General features: G+C 38.6%; 1 protein-coding gene across 6 annotated transcripts in view; it reads left to right on the forward strand.

Moving 5' to 3' along the window:
• The window catches only part of EPS8 (EGFR pathway substrate 8, signaling adaptor), a 139,865-nt gene that overhangs the window by 63,481 nt on the left and 55,933 nt on the right, over positions 1-20,451 (forward strand). For 5 of the 6 annotated variants that reach the window (XM_061363915.1, XM_061363921.1, XM_061363916.1 and 2 more), the window contains 2 exons: positions 19,210-19,300; positions 20,365-20,438. In XM_061363915.1, the coding sequence (XP_061219899.1) occupies positions 19,239-19,300; positions 20,365-20,438 (136 nt within the window). In that variant the 5' untranslated portion in view covers positions 19,210-19,238. Of the gene's footprint in view, positions 1-12,146; positions 12,171-19,209; positions 19,301-20,364; positions 20,439-20,451 lie in introns of those variants that run through there. The other variant, XM_061363920.1, reaches the window with a different exon arrangement.

Raw genomic sequence — 20,451 nt, forward strand, 5'->3', positions numbered from 1 at the left:
CAATGCCAGCGTGTGGTGTGTTCTGTGGGGTTAACAGTGTGGCTCTGACTTCCCCATCCTGCTGCTCTGGAGAGCTTTCACTTTCATGGTTCTCTTGGAGAGCTGCTGTTGTCTTCTGAATAACTTCTCTCATTTGAAGATTCAGTAAAAGAGGCTGACAAACTGTCAATTCTTTTTGACTTGGGATATATCTCCCCTTTTTAAGAAGATACAGTTATTCTCTGTACTTTTTCTTGCTCAGAAAGTCCATCTTGTAGTGTTACTTAAGGGGAGATATTTCCTCCTACTCACAGCTCTCACTGAGTGCTGGTTATTACACTACAAAAATAGAAACCAGTGCTTTATATTCATTCTTGGTGATAAATGACCTAGGGACCTGGTCTGCCGGGAACTAAACTGTAAATAATTAAGCTTTACCTCTGTGGAACCCTTGCTCAACCCAGGTTATTTCTAGCTGTAATCTTATAACAGTGAACTTCTAATTCCTTTCCCAGAGACTGTATTTATGTGAGGTGGTCAAAGCAAACAAATAAAAATTGAATGCCATGTGCGCCTTTTTCCATGCACATGGTGCAGTAAGCACGGTGCACAGCTGAAACACCAAAAGCTGATAGAACTGCAGAACAGCCATGCGTTAAGTTCCAACTTGGCCTAGCAATTAAAACAGAAGCAGGTTTTCAAGCTCAACAATTACCTATTTTATGCTGAAATTCTATCAAAATGATGAAGTTTTGGCATCTGAGTTTTGTTCTTGATCAACATGATATTGGCAAGTGAGAGATTTTTTTCCCTTCTTATCCAAAGAAAAGAGGGTGTGGAGGAAACATAGGATGGTGTAATTTTCCAAGATTAGCTGATGAAACTGGGCATTGTAAATTTCTGAAAAGATTAAATGTCCTTTCTAAAACTTTAAGTTTGGAGGATTTGAAGAATTCCAATTATCTCTCCTGGCTTAGGTGTTTTAATCAGGCCAGGCTAATTAATATTTTGGGTGTTCTGAGCAGACAGATCCATGAACAGCAATGCTTGAATTACACAGTGTGAGATTCAATCCTGGGAGCATATTGTGGTGCAATAAATTATTTACTGAGGCATTTGGAAGTGAGTGATAAAGATGACAGAAATGTCTAGCTGGCATTACACTACTACACACACAAATATTACTAATTCCATTCTTTTCTTCTGAGAATCATCTTGGTGCATGCAAATGCCTTGATTCTCATGAAATTGGAATATTTTTCAAAACAGGTATTTTAAAGAGACTAATGGAAGCTGAGCAATTCACTGCTCTATGGTTTCTTTACATCATTCCCTAAAACTCTCTAGAAAGGGGGGGGGGGGGAAGCTTTCCTTTGGAGAGAAACTGGTTTGCATTTCATGATGCTATTTTTCTTTTAGAGTTTTCTTTCACTTCTAATCCATGCTATCGTGGATTTAGGCATTAGCATATGTTATAATTGACTTGCAGTAAGTCTCTGTGCTGAGTAACTATTTCAGTGTCCAAGCGCTCTCATGCTCAGTACACTGTTGTGACTTTATCCCTTGCATACTGCTTCTGAATTGTTCTTAAATGTCACCTCTGTCTTCTAACAAGTTTCTGTTATTCTTGCAAACCCCGTGGACTTTTTTTGTTTTCTTCTTTTGTAATTTTAAGCATTGAACTGTTGATCTGAGTATTTCTTATAGCAATCAGCTTTCAAGTGTTAGTTTTCTCTATGTAACAAAACAGGGATTAAAATTTGACAGGGATTAAAAACAGGGAATGAAAAATATAGTGGAAACAAAGTTTTCCCCCTGGCCTTATTTGTAGTTTTGGGAGAGAGCAACACAGCTGACTCAAACTCTGTGGGATGTGGACAGCAGGCAAGATGTATTGTAACGTAGAGATACAGTTGTCTCTAGATAATTCAAAAATACAGAAAAAATCATTATGCTGTTTATAGTTTCCTTTGTTACTTTTGTGGATTGAAATGTATCCCAAATTCCTTGAGTTTTGTGCAATCTTTTCTCTTCCAGGAATCTGGAGCTGTGGATGCTTCCTCCCCTCTCTGCAGCACTCTGCTCCTGGGGAGGGGGTTGCATCCAAATACCATTTCTGAGTAATGAGCCATCTCATGTTCAGGCCAACACTGTGAGTCAGGAGTGAGAGATTTCTTCCGTTCCTTGCCTCCGCTTGGACAGTTCTGGAAATCAGCTCTGGAAAAGCATTTGTGGTCATTTTGGCATTAGTTTTTATATTGCATGTGGCTAGTTTTCTGCATCATGTTTATTATCCTCCTGGATAATTTCCCCTTGGAGTGCACTAAAACATGAGCAGGAGGGGAGCATTAGATAAGAACAGCCTACTGTTAGAGCAGCAAATTACATGACATCTCATTTTGCATAGTTCCATTTTAAGAGCAAATTCAAGAGAATATCATCTCCTCCTTCACTAGAGACACTATCTTACCTACTGATGGCAGTTTACAATGGTTAAAGACTTCTTTGTTAACCATTCAAAGCAAGTAACACACTGAACTGTAGCAGATGGCAGACTTCATTACTGGGAATGAGGATACTGTACAATGTATGGCTGAATTTTTGAAGGAGAGCCATCGCTGCCACTAGTTTTGTGTTACTGGAGTACTTTGTCCTCATCACATGCTAGAGTTGTCTGGTCACATGCATTAGGGCTGCAGTGCTGCTTCTGGTCATAATTGAAAGGATTGAGCTTTCATATTGTGCCAAACCCAAGCAAGAGAGTAGGGTCATGCTGTTGATTGTGCAAGTGTGAAGGGAACTGGCTATGAAGCCTGGCAAACTGGTGCCTCTGTTTCTAGATGACACAAAACCATTCAGTGCTGGGGAGGGGAAAGCCCTATGCACAGTAAGAAGTAACCATCTGCTAAGCAATACTAAAACTTGGCAGAAGTGGATGACACAGGAGCCCCTGGTGCTTTGGAGTTCATCTGGGCAACAGAAAAAGATGTTAGGATGACTGTTGGGATCTCCCAGTTTGTAGGATAATGGATTCCCTCCCTCCCCAAAATCTATGGTTTTTTCTAATACATTCCTAGCAGGAGCATGCAAATATTCTGGGTATTTTTTTCTAACCTGAGTTATAAATGCTCTCCACTGGGAAAAGAAGCAATGAGGAAGATGGGGCAACAGTCTTACTCTTCCATAAAGGATAAGGGGTTTTGAGACCTTTGGCAGCAAGTGCCCTTATTTGAGCCTGAAAGGGTATGAGCTTTCTCCCCATCCCTGGGTAGTGAGTTCTCAGTATTTTCTCCAAATGAATGTGGGTTTTAGCAGGTCTGAAGGCTGTCAGCTGAAACCTGATGTGCCTTTCCTTTAACCAGGTGTGAGAATCTATATCAAGGGCCCTCCTGAGGTACAAGAGAAACTCCTGGGTGACAGGAGCACTGTGCAAGCATCACAGGGGTGCATGGGCAGGAGGGGAAAGGCAGCACAGTTGTGCTCTCAGCAGTATGTTACTCCTGGCAGAAGGAGTCTATTCTGTCTCATCTGCATTTTGGTTTTTCTTTGGGTGTAAGATTTTCAAGAGGTGCTGTAAAACTGGAAAGCTTATGCCCAGGAGAGAAGTCTTGTAGCAGAAAAAGAGCTGACTCCAATGTCCTTCTCCCTTTCTAATTTCTGTAATCCCTTGGCCTCCCCAGTCTGAATACAGCAGCAATCTCACTCAAGAGTTTCTAACTTTGTGTAGAGAAAACTGGTGCATATATCTCCCATTAACATCACCTGTGAGGCTGGCACTCGCTGAAATGTGCACAGGCTTGGAAGAGCTGAGTCACAAAGTTGAGTACTGGCAAAGGAAGCAGATGGTTTTGGATATGTATTTTGCCTAAATGTCACTTTCAGTGCTCTGGACTGCAGCCATGCTGTCTTTCCCTTCAACAAAGAGCACGAAGGTGGTTGGCTTGGTCAGCTTGGCTAGATATTAACTGCATCAGTGCCTTTGGCTAGGAATATTAATCTTGTTATGCATGGACAGCAAATGGTTTGGTGGCCTCTCCATTCGCACCACACAATGCAACGTACCAGTTAATGGCTTCGCTCCCACCAGCCCATCTGCATGACTTGAAAGGGAAATATGGTGGGGCAGCTCTGGCTTGGGAGGGGTCTTCACAGACCATTAGCACTTGGGTATTTACGGAAACATCTTTGCTTAAAACTGTACTGAGCATGACACGGGGCAGGTAGCTGCTGAAGTACTAGCTTGAGTTGTGACTGAAGGTCTGCCCTCACCTAAGTCCTTGCTGTGCCTTGAGCAGCTGAAGCTCCAGGGCCATTTTGCATTGGGGTGGGCAATCTGACCAGGGAAGCTTGTCTTACTTGCGCAGCAGGCTGCATCTCTGGCTTGCATCTCTGACAAAATGTAGTGTTTTAGTCCAGGCTAAAGGAGATTTAGTAATGCCAGGCACTGTTGCTGTGTTGCTGTCTGGCAGGCAGCCGCCAGCTAGAGACTGCAGCAGCAGGTAGCATGGTGCCTCTGGTGCAAAATCCTTGCTGGTCTGCACTGCTAACTGCACTCTGTGGAGGTTTCCCATCATGTTGTGGCCTCTTTTTGCAATAAAAGTGGGTTAGCACATTGCTGAAGTAGCGTATGGATAGCTGATGTTGGGGTAACGGCAAGTTTGGAGAGAACAGAAGATTAAAAAAGCCATTTAGGTCTGTTTCTTAGAGCATAAGAAAGTGGCTGAGAAGCATGTTCAGCAGGCTTTCTGCAAAGTACCACTTTGGGGCAGGGAGTCTCTTAATAGCTACCTCTTTGGTTTGTGGCAAAAATTTTGGGAATGTGACCAAGTGTGAGTAGCCTGGGGACTATCTAAATTGTTTGTGGAGGGACAAAGATGGGACATCTGACAACCTTCCTGTTGTGCCAGTAAACTGCCTGGTGCTGAATCTCATTTGGGCAGTAATCCTAATCCTCACAAGCTTCAGCTTTGATCACCTGTGGTGGATTTCAAACTCTGGCTTCCAGACAGAAGTTGAGGTTTTGATGTCACATTTTTGCCTCTTTGTAAAGGCAGAAAGAAGGCATAGACAATTAGAGTACTAATTGCTTCTGTTGTTTCACCTAAATCTACCTGTAAGTGACTGAGCTTTCGGAAAGGTAATTGCAGTAGCTGGGAAACATAAATTACCACATCCAGTCACAAAAAAAACTCTACCTCAAATGCCTTTGTTACTTTTGTTGGGAAAGACAATATTTACAACTGACATTGTTAATTGTCTTGGTGGTCATCCAACCCAGTCAGACAGGAGAGGAAGGACAGTCACAGTGTGGATGACAAGGTAAGTCCCTGTCTTAAAGGCTTTGGTCAACATCAGGAGCTATTTTTGAAGCTGCAGTTGGATTATTTTGTCTTGAATTACTTTGTTCCAGAAAGTCATGCACATGTAGATGTTCATGACAAAAGGAAAAGGAGACAAAAAGCATAGGGCTGAATTAAACAATATGAGGAAAGAGAAGAGGTTACACAAAGTTGAGAAAGTAAGAGGATACAGTTTAGAAAAACACTGTGATAATAAAAGATAATATATAGATGAAATAACTGGAATATTGTTCCCCCTGAAACTTGCCTTGTGGGCTCCTAAGGGAAAATAGGAGTTGACGTTTGCTTACTTTGGATTGCTTAGCTGGAAAAACATACAAGATGATATGCATGAGACAACATCCTCGTAGGCCTATTGCAATGCTGATGTGAGTGATAAGTTATGAAAGAGAGGAGGTAGCAGTAAGCCAAATATTCTTGATCAAGCAAGACTGAGGAACAGGATATTTTTATAAGCCCATTTTAACGCTGATTGGATGCATTACCTTTTTTTTTCCTTTTTCTAAAATTAAGAACCTAATATATTTCTTGGGTATGCTGTGGATAAAAGCAGTGTCAAATGAGTTTATATTGCAACAAGGATTGAGATAATATATTGAGGAAAAAAAACCCATTTTCGGAGTAAAGGTGATAACACCCTGGTTTCCAGCCTTTCTCACTAGTGGCCCAAGGAAGAGGTTGGGAAGTAATACCTTTTGAGAAGTACCTTCGCATAGTTTCTTCTGTCTTAAGGGTATGAGGTGACTTCTTTCTTTTTCATCCCCATTTTCTGTGATGGTTTGAGAAACTGTTTATAAAATCATTGGGGTTGGAGAAGCACATATGCGCTATAAATCCTGCTATGATCCGATAGCTTCCCAAGAATTTTCTCCAGGTTCTTTTGTACCCTGGCTCTGCCACAGACCTGCTCTAGGTTGAGCAGCAAGCATCTTTATCAGAGTCCTGCAGGAAAGCAGATGTACCTAATTATGTCGGTATGTTTCTAAATTCTTTATACCTCTAAAACATAGACTTTAGTCTTTTTTATAATTTTTATTAGAGTGGAGTTCAAAAGGGTACATGCTTAACAGTTTAAACACTGTATAAAGATATCTGAAAGCTTTTTTTTTCCTCTTAAAAGTGCTCTGCTTTTATTCTTTAGTCTTATTTTTCTTTTGTAGTTGCTTCTCACAGTAATGCAAAGACAAGTGTAATAGAGACAATAAGTATTGCAGTAAGAGCAGCAAATAGAAAAAGGATAAGTAGAGAAAAGGAGTTCTACTTTCACAGGATTTTAGAAGTCTTTGGGTGCTTGCTAGAAGTACTGGCTCTAATCCAACGTGCTTTTATTGGCATACATGAACAAATTATCCGGGGCACAGCTATTTTTCTTACTGTAGTAAAAACAGGGACTCTGAATGGAGGCTTTGTGTAGGACAAATATTTTTCCTTTAAAATTGGCTATGAGTTTAAAGTTTATCTTGTGTGCCTTCTGGAAAAGGAGAAAATATCCTTGTCAGTCTCACCAAATAGAAAATGTACAACAGTATGGGCAACTCAGAACTCTGTAAAGAAAACTGAATTATTGCTGAGGATCTGGTGAAGTTTTATAATAAACAGGATTTCTTAGTTGCGTAGAATGGGGGAGGAAACTTTATTTATGTAGGCTTTTGTCCTTCAAAAATTTTCTGTGGATGCCTTCTCTCTAGTGTCTTTTGCAGAGCTCTGTTTTCTAGCCACATGGGTGTGACCAGAAGGATAAGGGTCTTATAGAAAATAGTTCTTAAGATAACATTCATTGCTTAAAGGACTGTCTCCATGGGTAATTCTTCTTACTTCAACTGAAGGTATACCTCACTTTGTATTAATATCATTGGTATTGAAAGTTGACCAGCCTGTGAAGTCTGGCAGTTCTGTTCAGTACCAAAGAGATACAGAGTGGTCCAAATATGTTTTTCAGGTGAGTGGGGGGAAAGGGCAATTAAACAATGTCCAATCAACCTATAGTATCTCTAGTGACTGTCATTTGTGCAAGATCATTAGAATCAGCTCCAGAAGTGCATGGAAATGCATAGTACACTCAGATTTCCCCAACCACATCTATCACCCCCTCCAATCAGGAAAAGATCAAAAAGCGTTACCATGTATGGGTTTTCTAGTGCCTTCCCTTTCTCCCCTCTACATTCATTCTTCTGTCTACCTTCTACCTTTCTCCCACTCACACTTATTTCATGTATGCTTATTTCTGATAAAGGAACTGGATAGAGAGCAGTAAATCCATATTCTAGAAGACTTTTGCAAGTTAGCTTTCTTCAAAACCTGTGGGAACTTTTGAAAAGTCAGAGCTCCTCTGAGGCTTCATGGGAGCAGGGTATGTTGGGCCCCTGTCCCAGATGAGGTTTCTATTGGGAACCTATCTGACATCAACTTTAAACCTATCTGACATCAGCTTTAAAAGAAAAAGACACTGGATATGCCTCAGCAGGTTGTTTTCAATCCAATGAATGAGCAAAGTTCAATAAAATACCTAGTTGCAGTATCTCAGAATCCTTTTCTAGTGACACCTTCTTAAATTTGGCTTGGTAACCAGCAATGACAAATTCCTGGATGAAAATTTCTTGTGATATGTGAAAAATCAGACTCCACAATTTAGAGGAAATTGGAGCCAACCATTTTGCACTGATTATAATTTTTTCTTTATAAAGGTTTCTAATTTTGCCATCTTTCATCACTGGATGTTTGCTGGAAACCTAATATGTGATTATAAGGGCATTGAAATTAAAAAAATTATATATTTTACTTCTAAAAGTCAAACCTGCAACTTGCCAAGGGTGGGCATTCACATCAGGGATTGCTTTTGTAAATATGACTTTGTTAATTGATGTGTGATCTGATCAGGGAATTAAAAACTACCCAACAAACCCACATCTAAAAAACTTGACATTGGTTGCCCCAGATTAATGGAGGAGAAAATTGTATCTGTACAGAAACATAAATAATTGAAACTAGAAAATCAGAGACATGAAACTCCAAAAGTTTAAATAAACTTTCTTCCCACAGATTGTGGAATCTATGATTGTTCAGTATATTTTCTTCCACAAAATAAATGCTGAGTTACAGAAATACATGGTTAATACCATGGTGGGGTGTGACTTCATTCGGGTGTGACTTCATTCAGCTGTGACTCAGTTCAGTAAGTTATTTTACACTTGAGTCACTTTGTGCTGAATAATTGTAGCCCCAGTGTGGACTGATCAATTATGCTTAGATGTTTAAGATAGTGCCTTTTGTTTACGCACTGAAATGCAATATAATCTCTTTGGGTTTTGTGAACATTAATGCAAATAAAAATTGATGCTCAAGATTTTTGGTGCTCCAAACAAGCTGATGTTTAGGTGCAGGTGAGTTATTGTGTGCCTGAAAGTGCTGAGAGCTGCGTAGGCTGTGTTCAAGGCCATGTGTCTTACTGCGCAGTCATATGCCTGTTTTTAACCCCATATGAGGGGAAGTTGTCCTTGAAGTTTATTGTTTCAAATTCACAGTTCAGGAGGAAGAACATCAGGGAAATGATGTATAACATAAGGGGACTAGCCATTTGACTTCACAATTCTGTACAAGCAAACAAGTCACACAGGTCTTCTCGTACTTCTATGTTACTCCAATCTGCTGTGGAGTGGGAAATGATTTTAGATTACCTGTTTAGTGTCAAGGAGGATAGGGAGAAGTAGAAAGGAAAAAAAAGAAAAAATAATGTTCCCTTGAAAAACATATATCTTTTTCCAGTGCATATTTTCCAGTGACAACTGGAAAATTATATTTTTGACAGCACTAAATTGAACATCTCAATTGGTTCACTTAGCACCCTGAGGGAGGCAATATGGGTTTTTGCTTTCATAGATGAGAAAACTGAACAGAGTTTGTAACAATCAGTGACTGCTGGTGCTAGACCGTAAAATAGCTTACAGTGCAACTTATTTTCCAATTCTCTTTAAAAATTAAGTTTGTTCTATCTTTTGTCTCTTCTGCCTTATTTTTAACGTTCCTGTGGTTTTGGTTTTGATGTTACCTTACCACATGGACACCGTGTATTTAGGCTCCTTTTCATGTTGTCCTTTACTATTAATGGAAAACACAAGAGAGAGTAATCAATTGAGCGACTGGATGGCAATTTAGATACCAACTTTCAGGAGCAGCATTTTTCCCCATAGATTAAAGACAAAGCAATTTTCTTAGGCCCCTGAGTTTGAAAGAAATAGGATTCCTGAAACACAGGGTAAGTTTTAAAAATAACATCTGGTTTTCTATTGTTAGTGTCTATAAACCAGCTTCAGAATCAAACCTCCATGCCGAGGTAGGACACAGAGGCTTGACTCACAGGTGTTGGAAATGTTGCTGCTGTACACTATATCTTCATAACTACATAGCACTGAAGACAAATTCTGCTTTTTATGTGTTTCATGTGTGCATGAGAAGTGAAAACCTGCTGACTAGATTTGGAAGTAATTCAAATACTTTCCAGGCATTGTGTTAATACTTTCTTGTATACCTGATGCTCCAAGTACACTGACAAACATTAGGGGAATATTTCAAATTAATTCTGAGAATGTGAATGCTCTACTTTTCTAGCATTAAAATTTTGTTTAATCCCCAAAGTTTGTGATGGTGGTGTTTGTTTTAAGTCATGGTACCTGAAGTCCTGAGTTTCTTCATATCAACATTGTTGCACATTATATGATTTAGGTCTTTCTTAACAGGGAAATTTGAAGAGTAAATCATAGAATCATGGAATGGTTTGGGTTGGAGAGGACCTTAAGATCATCAAGTTCCAACCCCCCTGCCATGGGCAGGGACACCATGCTAAACCATGCCACCCAAGGCTCTGTCCACCCTGGCCTTGAACATTGCCAGGGGTGGAGCATTCACAGCTTCCCTGGCCAACCCATTCCAGTGCCTCACCACCCTAACAGTAAATAACTTCCTCCTTATATCCAATCTAAACTTCCCCTGTTTAAGTTTTAACCCATTACCCCTTGTCCTATTACAGTCCCTAATGAAGAGTCCCTCCCCAACATCCTTGTTGGCCCCCTTCAGATACTGGAAGGCTGCTATGAGCTCTCCATGCAGCTTCTCTTCTCCAGGCTGAACAGCCCCAACTTTCTCAGCCTAGATTAGAATAGCATGTGCTTATTTATTAAGTTTTAAAAGGAAAGTTTTAGTTTTGCTATTGAGCTCCACTGTGAGTTTACCTTTGAGCTTGGCATTGGTAATTTGCTGTGGTCTGATCAATAACGTTTAACATATTTGTTCACCTTCATTAAATGCAGCCACCTTTTTTTTTTCACTGAACTGCATAGAAATTGCCTTTTTTGTTTTAACCTTGTAGAAAATGTACCTCTTACGGTAAGATGTGGAGTATAAACCCTTCCTGTAGTAAAGTTTGAGGCTTTTCAGACCTGTATGAATTGGCATTTGGGGCACTTTGTTGGTGGAAAAGATCAAGATTTTCATAAGCCATGTGGGGTCTGTATCATCAAAGGGTGGCCTATGATATCATGCATTCAGGTGTTTAGGGAAATCATGAAATTGCTCCTACTGTTGCTCCTACTTAACTTATTTTATCTTGTTTAATTCAAGATTGTAACCTACTACTAGCCTAGAAATTGGTTCTTCTAAGTAATTAGCTGTTGGATTTTAATGGAAATGAGCTTTTGTTATGGTTCATTGTGTGTGCTGCCGTGTGAAGAATAAATAAGAATGCTGTGTGTCTGGCTACAGGATAAAAGCTAATATGGCAACTTCACCAAAACTAAAGAAAGTAATTGTCTGAAAACAAGAGTCAGATCATACCATGGTTTTACTAGACTAAATTAGAGAGGCATTGATGAAAGTTACCATCCTTTTTCCTCCTTCATGTTAATTTTAATGGTCTGGTTGGGGTATGTCATTATATAGTTTCAGTACAGCTTTTATTATGGACTCTACCATGCTAATTTTAATAATGTCAGTGTGTCATGATGCAGCTATTAAGCTTGCAAGTATATGTGGGTAGGTAGTTAAGCCAGTTTCATTTGGTCAGATTGCAGCAGCAGGCAGTATTATAACTATGTTGGAGTTCATGCATTTTTTTTTTGCCAGACTGAAAGGAAAACTTTATCTACAACAGCAGTAGACAACACCTACAGACATTGTCTTGTTCATTTTTATACACTTACAGTACCACTACAGTAATTCTCATAATTTCTTAACATTTCAACAAGTACTTCTGGGCAAGAAACTGCTCGGAAATATTTCATTAGTTCGCCTCACATACTGTTTTCAATGTGAAAGGGAAAAGTGCATCCAAATTCCGTGGAACTTTTTGACATGTGGTGTCTTCAGGGTGGTGGGAAGCATATGCTTGTATGGCATTTGGAAAGAAGCACCCCTTGTGCACTATTTCTTGCTGAGTTTTCCTCTGGCCCATTTAAAGATGCATGCTAGTATTACAATATCGTTTATGAGCTTTCATTTCTGAAGTCAAATTGATGGCTTGTTGGTTGTACACCACAAGCTGACTTTCAAACTGGTGTCTAGAGTGCCCTCTTTTGAAATCTAATGATCTTGTTTGAAGTATGATGTAAAAAGGAATAAAGTAAAGTCGTGAAAAGAGGCAGAGAGTATGAAGAAGAGCAATAAAACTGTTTTATTTGTGCTAGGTCAGCTGTGTTCACCAGTCAGTGGTTCCAGGTAAATTTTTTATCATTTTTTGTATTTTAAGCAGACAACAAAACCACCAAAAACACAAACCGAAACCACTTCTTGTACATTCCTCTTCAGGTGGAGATATTGAGTGCACTGTCTGGATTAGGATTTGTGAATAAAAAGAGTATCCTTTGCTAGCTCACTTCTGTACTTGGATGGGGGCTGAGGGTTAGAAATGTAGACACTTTCCAAGCTCTGGGGTCCTTCCTCAGGTCTGGAATAAAAGCAGTAGCCTTCAGAGTCAAGTATGAATAGGATCTTGGTTCTTTGCAGTTGTCTTATAGTTGTTCTTTGAACACTGGAAAGGAGAATTTAGTGAAAGTGCTGGGGCTTGTCCCATGGAAAATGTTTTCCCAGTGTCCTTTATGTGAGTCCATACAGGTGCACAGAGGGATTCCTGGGTGCTGTAGATGAAGTGCCAAAGTAAGCTCTGGTGCAGTATGCCAGTAACTGTCTAAACCATGACCTCTTCAATTGAAATACTGTTCTTTGATCCTCTCTGGTGGACGTACCAGAGACACTGATTTTTATAAGGCATTATAATCTCCTTTTTCTACTTCCTTCTACAAACACCTTCATGTGCCATAGGCACCTTTCTCTTTAGACTGTTCAGTATGTGTGGAGGGTGTTTGGTTTGTTTTGGGTTTTTTTGTGGGTTTTTTTCCTTTTTCCTTTTCTTTTTCTTGTATACAGTCTTCCAGCTATGGTGATACTTTCTGCAAGGTCTGCATAATTATGCTGGTCTTGGTAATTAATAACTACTCATCTTGCTTTAGATGAGGTGGGTAATTCTGTAATTAAAAATAGCAGTGAGTGGTGGCTTTAGTGCTTGGCACATTTATTAACATTCCTTTGTTGCAATAAGGATTTTTAAGTCTTTGAAGCTTTTGTATCTGTAAAGCTGTTTTATTTTCTTTCAATATAGTTAATTATAAATCATGGCCCAGACCTGGGTGAAATGAATGGAAGTAGGTTGCCATGCCAGAATAAGAACCTGTTTTCAAGCAGGGTCTTTATTATTGTGGCAGTAATAAGAGCTAAATCTGTGAACAGGATCTGTCTGAAGTTTATTCATTTAGTTCTTCCTGTTGGTCTTCATATTTCTCCCCTTTTCAAAATAAAAGATACCTATCTTAATTGTATTGTTAGACTATTTCCTTAACAGTGAGGCACTGGAAAATGTCATAGTAGGAACAAGGAGATATAAAGGGCATTTTTAGTCTTATTAGTTTATTCAACAGGAAGTGTGTCAGCTAACAATCTTTGCTCTGAATACAGGTCTTTCATTAACATATTGAGTCTCTTATTTTGATAATTATGTCACTAAATTGTCTTGATACATTTATCTTATTCCTCCTGCTGAAAGGAGCACTGCTGATTAATTTAGCATACTTCTACTGAAGGAGTGATAAAAAAACCCCTAGATTTCAGAAAGTGTCAATGAAAATCAAAACACTTTTTGAAGCTGGAAGAAGCAGGATTGGTTGAACTCATCTTCTGCAACTCTGTGGAGGTGGGGGTGAATACATTTACAAGTGCCTCCTCCTGGACAGTGCTGTGTCCCCGGTTGTGTGGTGTGGTCCCCTGCTTGGCCAGAGCTGTACTCATTTGTCTGTCACAGTCTTTAGTTTCTCAAAATGCTCCTACCCCTATGCCCTCTCAGATAAACAGGTAAATAATATTCTAGGTTTAAGATCAGCTTTCCATAAGGAGTGTAATTCACAGGGAGAGGGGATGCACCCAGTCCTTTCCTCCCCACACAAGTTTCTTTAGCAGGAACCCCACTTAGCTAACTTTGCATCTAGCAGAAAGGTTGTTTGGGGATGTGTTAAAATCTAAACACAGGATGCAACTCAGTGCCTGATTTGTGTAAGCTCAGATGCAGTGGAATTACTGCTGTGGCCATCCTGGACAGCTTCTCTGAATCCAGAGAAGAACTGAAAGTAAGAGGATTTTCAAAATTGCTTCATTGTGGCTACTGTATTAAAATGTTTGCTTGAAGTCCTGATGCTTGCACACAGGGGTGTATACTGGAGTACGCATTCCTTTTCTTGAAAGCTTCATCCCCTCATCATTAACATAATGGCTTGAAAGAGGCAAAGGGGACAACAGCCAGAGTAGTGGTGAATGAAGTCCAAATGTTTTATATTGAAACTGCATTACTTGTAGGGTCTAGCTTGCAGTTTTCTGTGTGATTTTTGAGGTTCCCTTTTTGAGCAGCCTTTGGATGCGTTGATCCCCATAATAGAAAATGGAAAACTTTACAGTGCAAAGCTGCTGCCAGCCCAACCAGAAGCGGTTTGCCTCAGAGAAGTTCTGATATCAGTGTACCAAGGATGGAAAATCCTCAGTGATCATTTCTGAAGTAATGCTTACGCATGCATGCATGCATCTGCATCTCGGTGTTTATCTCGAGGCAAGATGTTGAACACCCAGCAGAACTCATGTTTGCTCTTGGTTGTTGTCTGAAGAAAGCCCTGAAGCAAAGGTCAGCAGCAACATTTCATCTGACTCTGTGGGATGTATTTCTGTCACAAGTTTCCCACTTGTAAAATCCGTGGCTGGAGCAAGATGCAAACAGGAGAGTGTTCAGTCAGAACAAGAAGGCAGACACAGAGAAGACGCTAACATACAAGACCAGTGTGGAGAAATAAGGGGTTTAAAAGTAATAACTATTTTTTTTTTAGCATGAGGAAGAAAAGTGTGTTGGGGTGAACAGTGTGAGCTTTGAAAAGGGCCAAATGAGTAATATTAAGTCATGCAGTAACTTCTATAGTTTTCCTACATTCTGTAGAACAGCAGTACTGAATTGCTGGAAAGCAGTAAGAAGAGTGTTTATTGAATGCGTAGTGAGTTACAGCATAGCATGGATGCATGTGATTTTTTTTTTTTTTTTGTTATTGTTTTGGCTGTTTCGTAATATTTTTAAAAAGGGAAAGGGTGGAGAAATGGTGTCCTTATCTGACATTGCTGCAATGTCAGATCTGCTAGGATAAGTGTTACCTTGTGATTGTCCACTTCTTTTTGCTTAGGCTGGAGTTACAGCATGTGCCTTCTGTCTACATGAAGAAGAATTCTTGCGGGTTTTGGGGCATGAGATAACAATAACTTTTTAGTAACAACAGTTTCTTAATTGGTAGATAATTATTGTTCCAGCCGTTCTTGGCTTTCCTTTTCCTTCCCCTACATCCTCCTCTCCTTAACCCTTCCCACTCCATCATTTCTAATATCCACATCATTAAGCTATTTCTCTTTTTATTTTTATTTTTTCCCCTTCTTATACTGGGATCTGCCACTTGGTGGGACCGGTTGGATCAGGGTGAATTAAAAGGAGCACTGGCCTCTGGGATATCTCATTTTCTATAATGAGATTGCTCTGCCTTTCTAGAAAAGGGATTTTCTAAAATAAATTGAGGGCTTTTGTTACCTTCAAACTCCTGCTAGGAAATGAAATGTCAGAGCGTGAGTTGTTGATGTGTCAGCTTGTGGTTGCAAACAGTTTGTACTGCTTTCGTAAGGCTCCTGTGCTACAAGGTGGGGAAGATGAAGAATTATTTTAGCATTCAGGCATTTTTTAAAATGAATGTTTATGACTGATATAATTACATCGGATACCAGTATAATACTCTTCATGTTTGGGATTAGACCACCTGTAACTATTGACTACTAGAGAACCAAAAGCTGGAACCTTGTAATTTGTATTGCTGCTTACTATCAATATGCTAGAGTCCCTTAAAATATAAAGCTGATGGCAGCAATGAACTCCTGGTTGAGTTTCTTCTTGTTCAGTCTCTGATATTGTGGAAAAAGAAAAAAAAAAGTATTTATTTGGTTTTAGGAATTTCAAAATACATTAAAAATAATATGTTGTTCTCTTATTATTTTGGCCATTTTCTTGTTTTCTTCTTAAATTCTCAATTTGTTCTCCTGCTTTCAAACATTTATTGTTCAGAGAAGGCATGATTTCTTTGCAGGATCCTGAGAAAGACATGACCACTCTTGGGCATATCAACAGTGAACTCTTGATACTTCAGGCCTGCTTAAAAAGGGATTATACATTTAATTCTGAAGGATGTTTATTTTAAAGTCTAGAACACCAGCATATGTTTCTGTGAACTGCTTGGGCTGAGGTGAAAAGGAAGATTAAAGAGGAAGTGGAGTTTATTAATAGACAATGGCTTTGCAGCATGCACGAGTTGACTTTTGCTAAGGGCCTGGTTGTAAGAGATGAAAGAGCATTTGAGATGAGAAATGCAGCAGAGAAAGCTGTAGAAGTGAATAATAAGCAAAGCGCTGCACATTCTGTTATCCTTTTGTGATTTTTACTTTCTCTTCATTGTGCACTTTATAAAAAATTTAGACTTTTCCTGAAATGAGAGATGAAATAGCCTGATAATTCTGGGGAATTACCAGTAGCTTTTTGATGCTGTTATAAATATTTAGACTAATTATAAATAATGGCTCTAAAAGGTTTGTTTGTATTCCCAATCAAGGGCTTTCTCCAATGAAGTGTTAGAAGCATTGCATAGCCTCTTCAAATTGTCATGTCAAAGTAGCTGTCTTGGCATTTCCAAAGCATTTGATTTTTTTTAACAGTGGCAAATTGCATAAGGGACAGGAGATATTGTTGGCTTTATTCAACTATCAAATAGCAAGTGGTGTTTTGTTTGCATATCAGCTAAAACTCACTAAAACTTTGATGCTTACTTGGCAGAATGAGCTGCAATTTTTTTTTGTTTTTTTGGGAATACAAACTTTTCTAACTTCAGATTTCATTGTCACTTGATTAAAAATATAATTTTAAAGCTTTTTCTATTTACTCTAAAGGGTGTTATGCACTACAGTGTCTCAAGACATGTTTTCTTCCCCTAATGTGAAATTCTGCTGCTCAGCTTCATTGCTGCTTCAAAATTGGTGTGTTATGCTAACTTCAAAGGCTGAAGCTTTAAGTTGTAATATATTACATTCCTTCTACTTAAAGTACCTGTTTCACCACTTTCATAAAATTAAGTGGAGTACAAATAACAAACCAAATATTTGCCAGATTAAGATGTCAGAGCAGTGACATAATCTTGAAAGAGTCTAAATACAAGTCTTTTTTCCATATCTCACTTTAAAGCATATAGTTGGGGAATTCGGTATGAGTAGGGCCATGAAAAAAGATCACAAATGCTGAAAGTGTATGGAAGATAAAATTAATAAATAAGTATTTTCTTAAACCCCAATGGCGGGGGGGTTGTAACTGTATGATCTTAAGGTCCTTTCCAACTCTAACTATTCTGTGATTCTAAATACTGTGTGTACGGAAAGTAGAGGAAGTTTGTGTAAGGTTTTTGGATCTGGTCACTCTTAGGAAGCTAATCACTGGGTAAACAAGCAGGGTAGCAAACTGAGCTATGATTACAGATTATAAAAATTAATAGCCGATAGGAAATATTAAAGAGCTTAATGGCAGCATTAGCTGAAGAGAAGCACTCTGAGTAGAACCAGTTATGCAGTTGCTGAAATGGAACAAGGAGTGCACAGTGACCTGTCAAATTCTGCTGAGAAAGTGAATATTTTTATTATTTCAAGTCATGGGACTGTTTCAGGATGCTTCCCAAAGGTTATTATTGCTAATGAATGGAGCAGCACTCTGCACAGACTGTAATTTATTGGAGACGGCTGCTAAGAACTGAACTCTGTACAAAGTGGCTTTGAGCAGCCAAACAGGCTACCAAGTTGGATGTGTGATGTAGTTGTGGGGCTGTGGAGCAGAAATGGAAGTAAAATGTGGGTATGTCAGTAAAGCTGGTTTGCAAGGAGCAATCACATATTTAAAAGAAAAATTAAAAAGTTGCTAAGCAAAATTACCAAATATGGTCTCACTAAAGGCAATACCACAGTTCCACATGGTTACTCTGGTCTATTTAGCTTTGATAACTGCATCTCAGATAGATGTTAGGTGTTCCTTAGAAGGATATAAAAATTATTTTATTCTCAGTACAGCAGTCGAAAAGCAGCTTATACCTCTCTTGAATGACAGAAGACTTTAGAGCTGAGAACAGAATTTGATATTGATTGTATTTTTGCCCGAGAGAGGAAAGAAGCAGAACATATGTGGATGCAAAATACTGTATGTACTGTAGGTCAGTCAGCTGCTGCTTTTCTGTAAAACAGGAAGAGAAAAGTTAAAGTGAGGCAGTAAGTTGACTTAATGATGCAGAAGATAAGCTCTTTGTAAGGTAGCTTTAGTACTTTATAATGGGTTGTGCTTACTTTGGAAATGGAGCTTTTGTTAAGTACAAATTTTATCTTAGGTACTTTTGGCTATTTTGCAGTGTTAAAAGAAATCTTTTTTTCTATTTAATGATTGAGATTTAAGGAAATATTCAAATACATATTATTCATATATGTATAAATGAAAGAATATTTGCCCATGGTAAATTTGAATAGAGATTGGTTAATTTTAGAGGCTTTCGGAAGTCACTTTCCAGAGTCAATTTTAACTTAAATAGGCATGTTAGTAAGGGGAGAAGGAATTCTTTAAATTATTTCATCTTAGCCTTTTCAGTATCATTGTTATATGAAAGGTTTTGTGGATGTTAAATGCTACTTAAAAAAAAAAACAAAACCCCAGCTTTTTAGTCCCAAAATAGCTAACCAAGTTTCGTTTTGTGCCAACAATTGTGTTTTGTTTCGATAAGGCATCTTTCTAACAGTTCAGCTGAAAAGTTTCGTAGAAAATGTATCAAAAGTTCATTTTGAAAGTTTCACTTGGAAGAAATAAAAAGAGGGTTAAAATCAAACATACTTGACTGTTAAAGTTGCCACTTGGAACATACTGTTCACTTCTGCAGAGGATGTTGTTCTTTGTTGTTTAGTCAGACTTTTATTTTTAAAGCTATTCTTAAAGACCATTGTATTAATAATAATGGCTTTTTTTTTAATTATAAATTATTTGAAGCAATAACTATCAAATTGCAGTTGGGAAAAGTTCCATAACGGATCTTTAAGGCATCACCACGATGCAAATAATAGCAATTTAGGTTGTTGATGCAATTTCTTTCCCATTTCAATGATAATTTTCTCATTAGGCTTGTATTACATCTGTATTAAACCTTCATCTTTTAAGAGACTTAAACTCATATGCTGTTGTTTCTTTTCCCAGATTGTTTCCCTCAGTAAGAGACGATAAGAATGAATGGACATATATCAAACACCCCTCCTGGTGGATATGGAAGTTATTTTCCTCAAATGAAGTAAGGTTATGCTTTTGATTTTCCATTTATGGACAAAAAAAACGTTGTATTTTCTTCCCTAGCATTTAATTTCAGTTAGAATTATTAGAACCCATTGGAATAATACAAAGGCAGCTTCTGTGAAAGAACATGCAGTTTCCAAGCCATGTAACCAAACTGGCAGATACTATCTGCCTGATCTTGGTCAGTCTGATTAGTGTAAGGGTAAAGCTGTATTACAGAATGGAATCACCTAGAACAGAAAAATTGCTGTAACCATAACCTGCTTATTATTTTACTTGAAGAGGTCTGTATATACCTGAGGTTTGAGGTTAGCTCTGAGTGGATGCATTTTTATGCGTAAAAGATGAGGCTGCCCTTTCCATCTGTGAGAAAATACTGTTTCACGGTAAACACAGCTGAGGAACTGTTACCTGAAAGTGCTACCTTGTCTGAGATAAGAGGATTCTCCCTGTATCAGAAGCATGGCAGAAGGCTCGTTTGCAGCACTAATGAGAATTGTCCTAATCTGATGCCAAAGACATGCATACATGCATTCCTGTAGGGAGTAGGGCATCTATGCTGTCATCTGTGAGTTTGTATATGATTCATTCTTGTTGTTGCACTAGAATGAAGTTGGGATTGCCTTTTCATGTGTTGTAGGCAATGATAGTCCTTTTGAGGCTTTTATGAAAAGCAGTTAAAATTGTTAAAAGCAATTAATATTTGCGTAGGCAGGGAAAAAAAATCCTACCAAGTCTTTGGCGTAGTAGTAATATTAATATATTTTTATTGTTGTTGTTGTTATTAAGTGATTTTGATTACTTTCATTATGGTAAGTATGTGTATACCACGCACCCATTGTGCATGATGATCTATTAATGAAGCAGCTCAGAAGAGCTTCCAGCCTAAGTTAAACACAGTTTATTATATTCATCGTGTGGAACAAATATCCAGTATCATTATCTCTGTTAGTAATGTTGTAGGAATGTGTAGTCCTACATAAGGGGAGGTTTTTTTTTAGTGCCTGTTTGTGTGTGGCAAATTCATCTCTTTAGAAGTTAACCAGAAATGTTTTCTTCCAGTGGCTATGGTTCCCCAACATTTGCCCAGTCAGAGAGGGAGCAGAATTCAAGAACAAGTGCAAAAGCTCTTTATGGTAAGGCAGCATA

The sequence above is a fragment of the Neopsephotus bourkii genome, unplaced genomic scaffold (genome assembly GCF_033783945.1).
Source record: "Neopsephotus bourkii isolate Nb327-2 ecotype Australia unplaced genomic scaffold, CSIRO-AGI_Nbou_v1 NB_1183, whole genome shotgun sequence".
Classification (NCBI taxonomy): Eukaryota; Metazoa; Chordata; class Aves; order Psittaciformes; family Psittacidae; genus Neopsephotus; species Neopsephotus bourkii.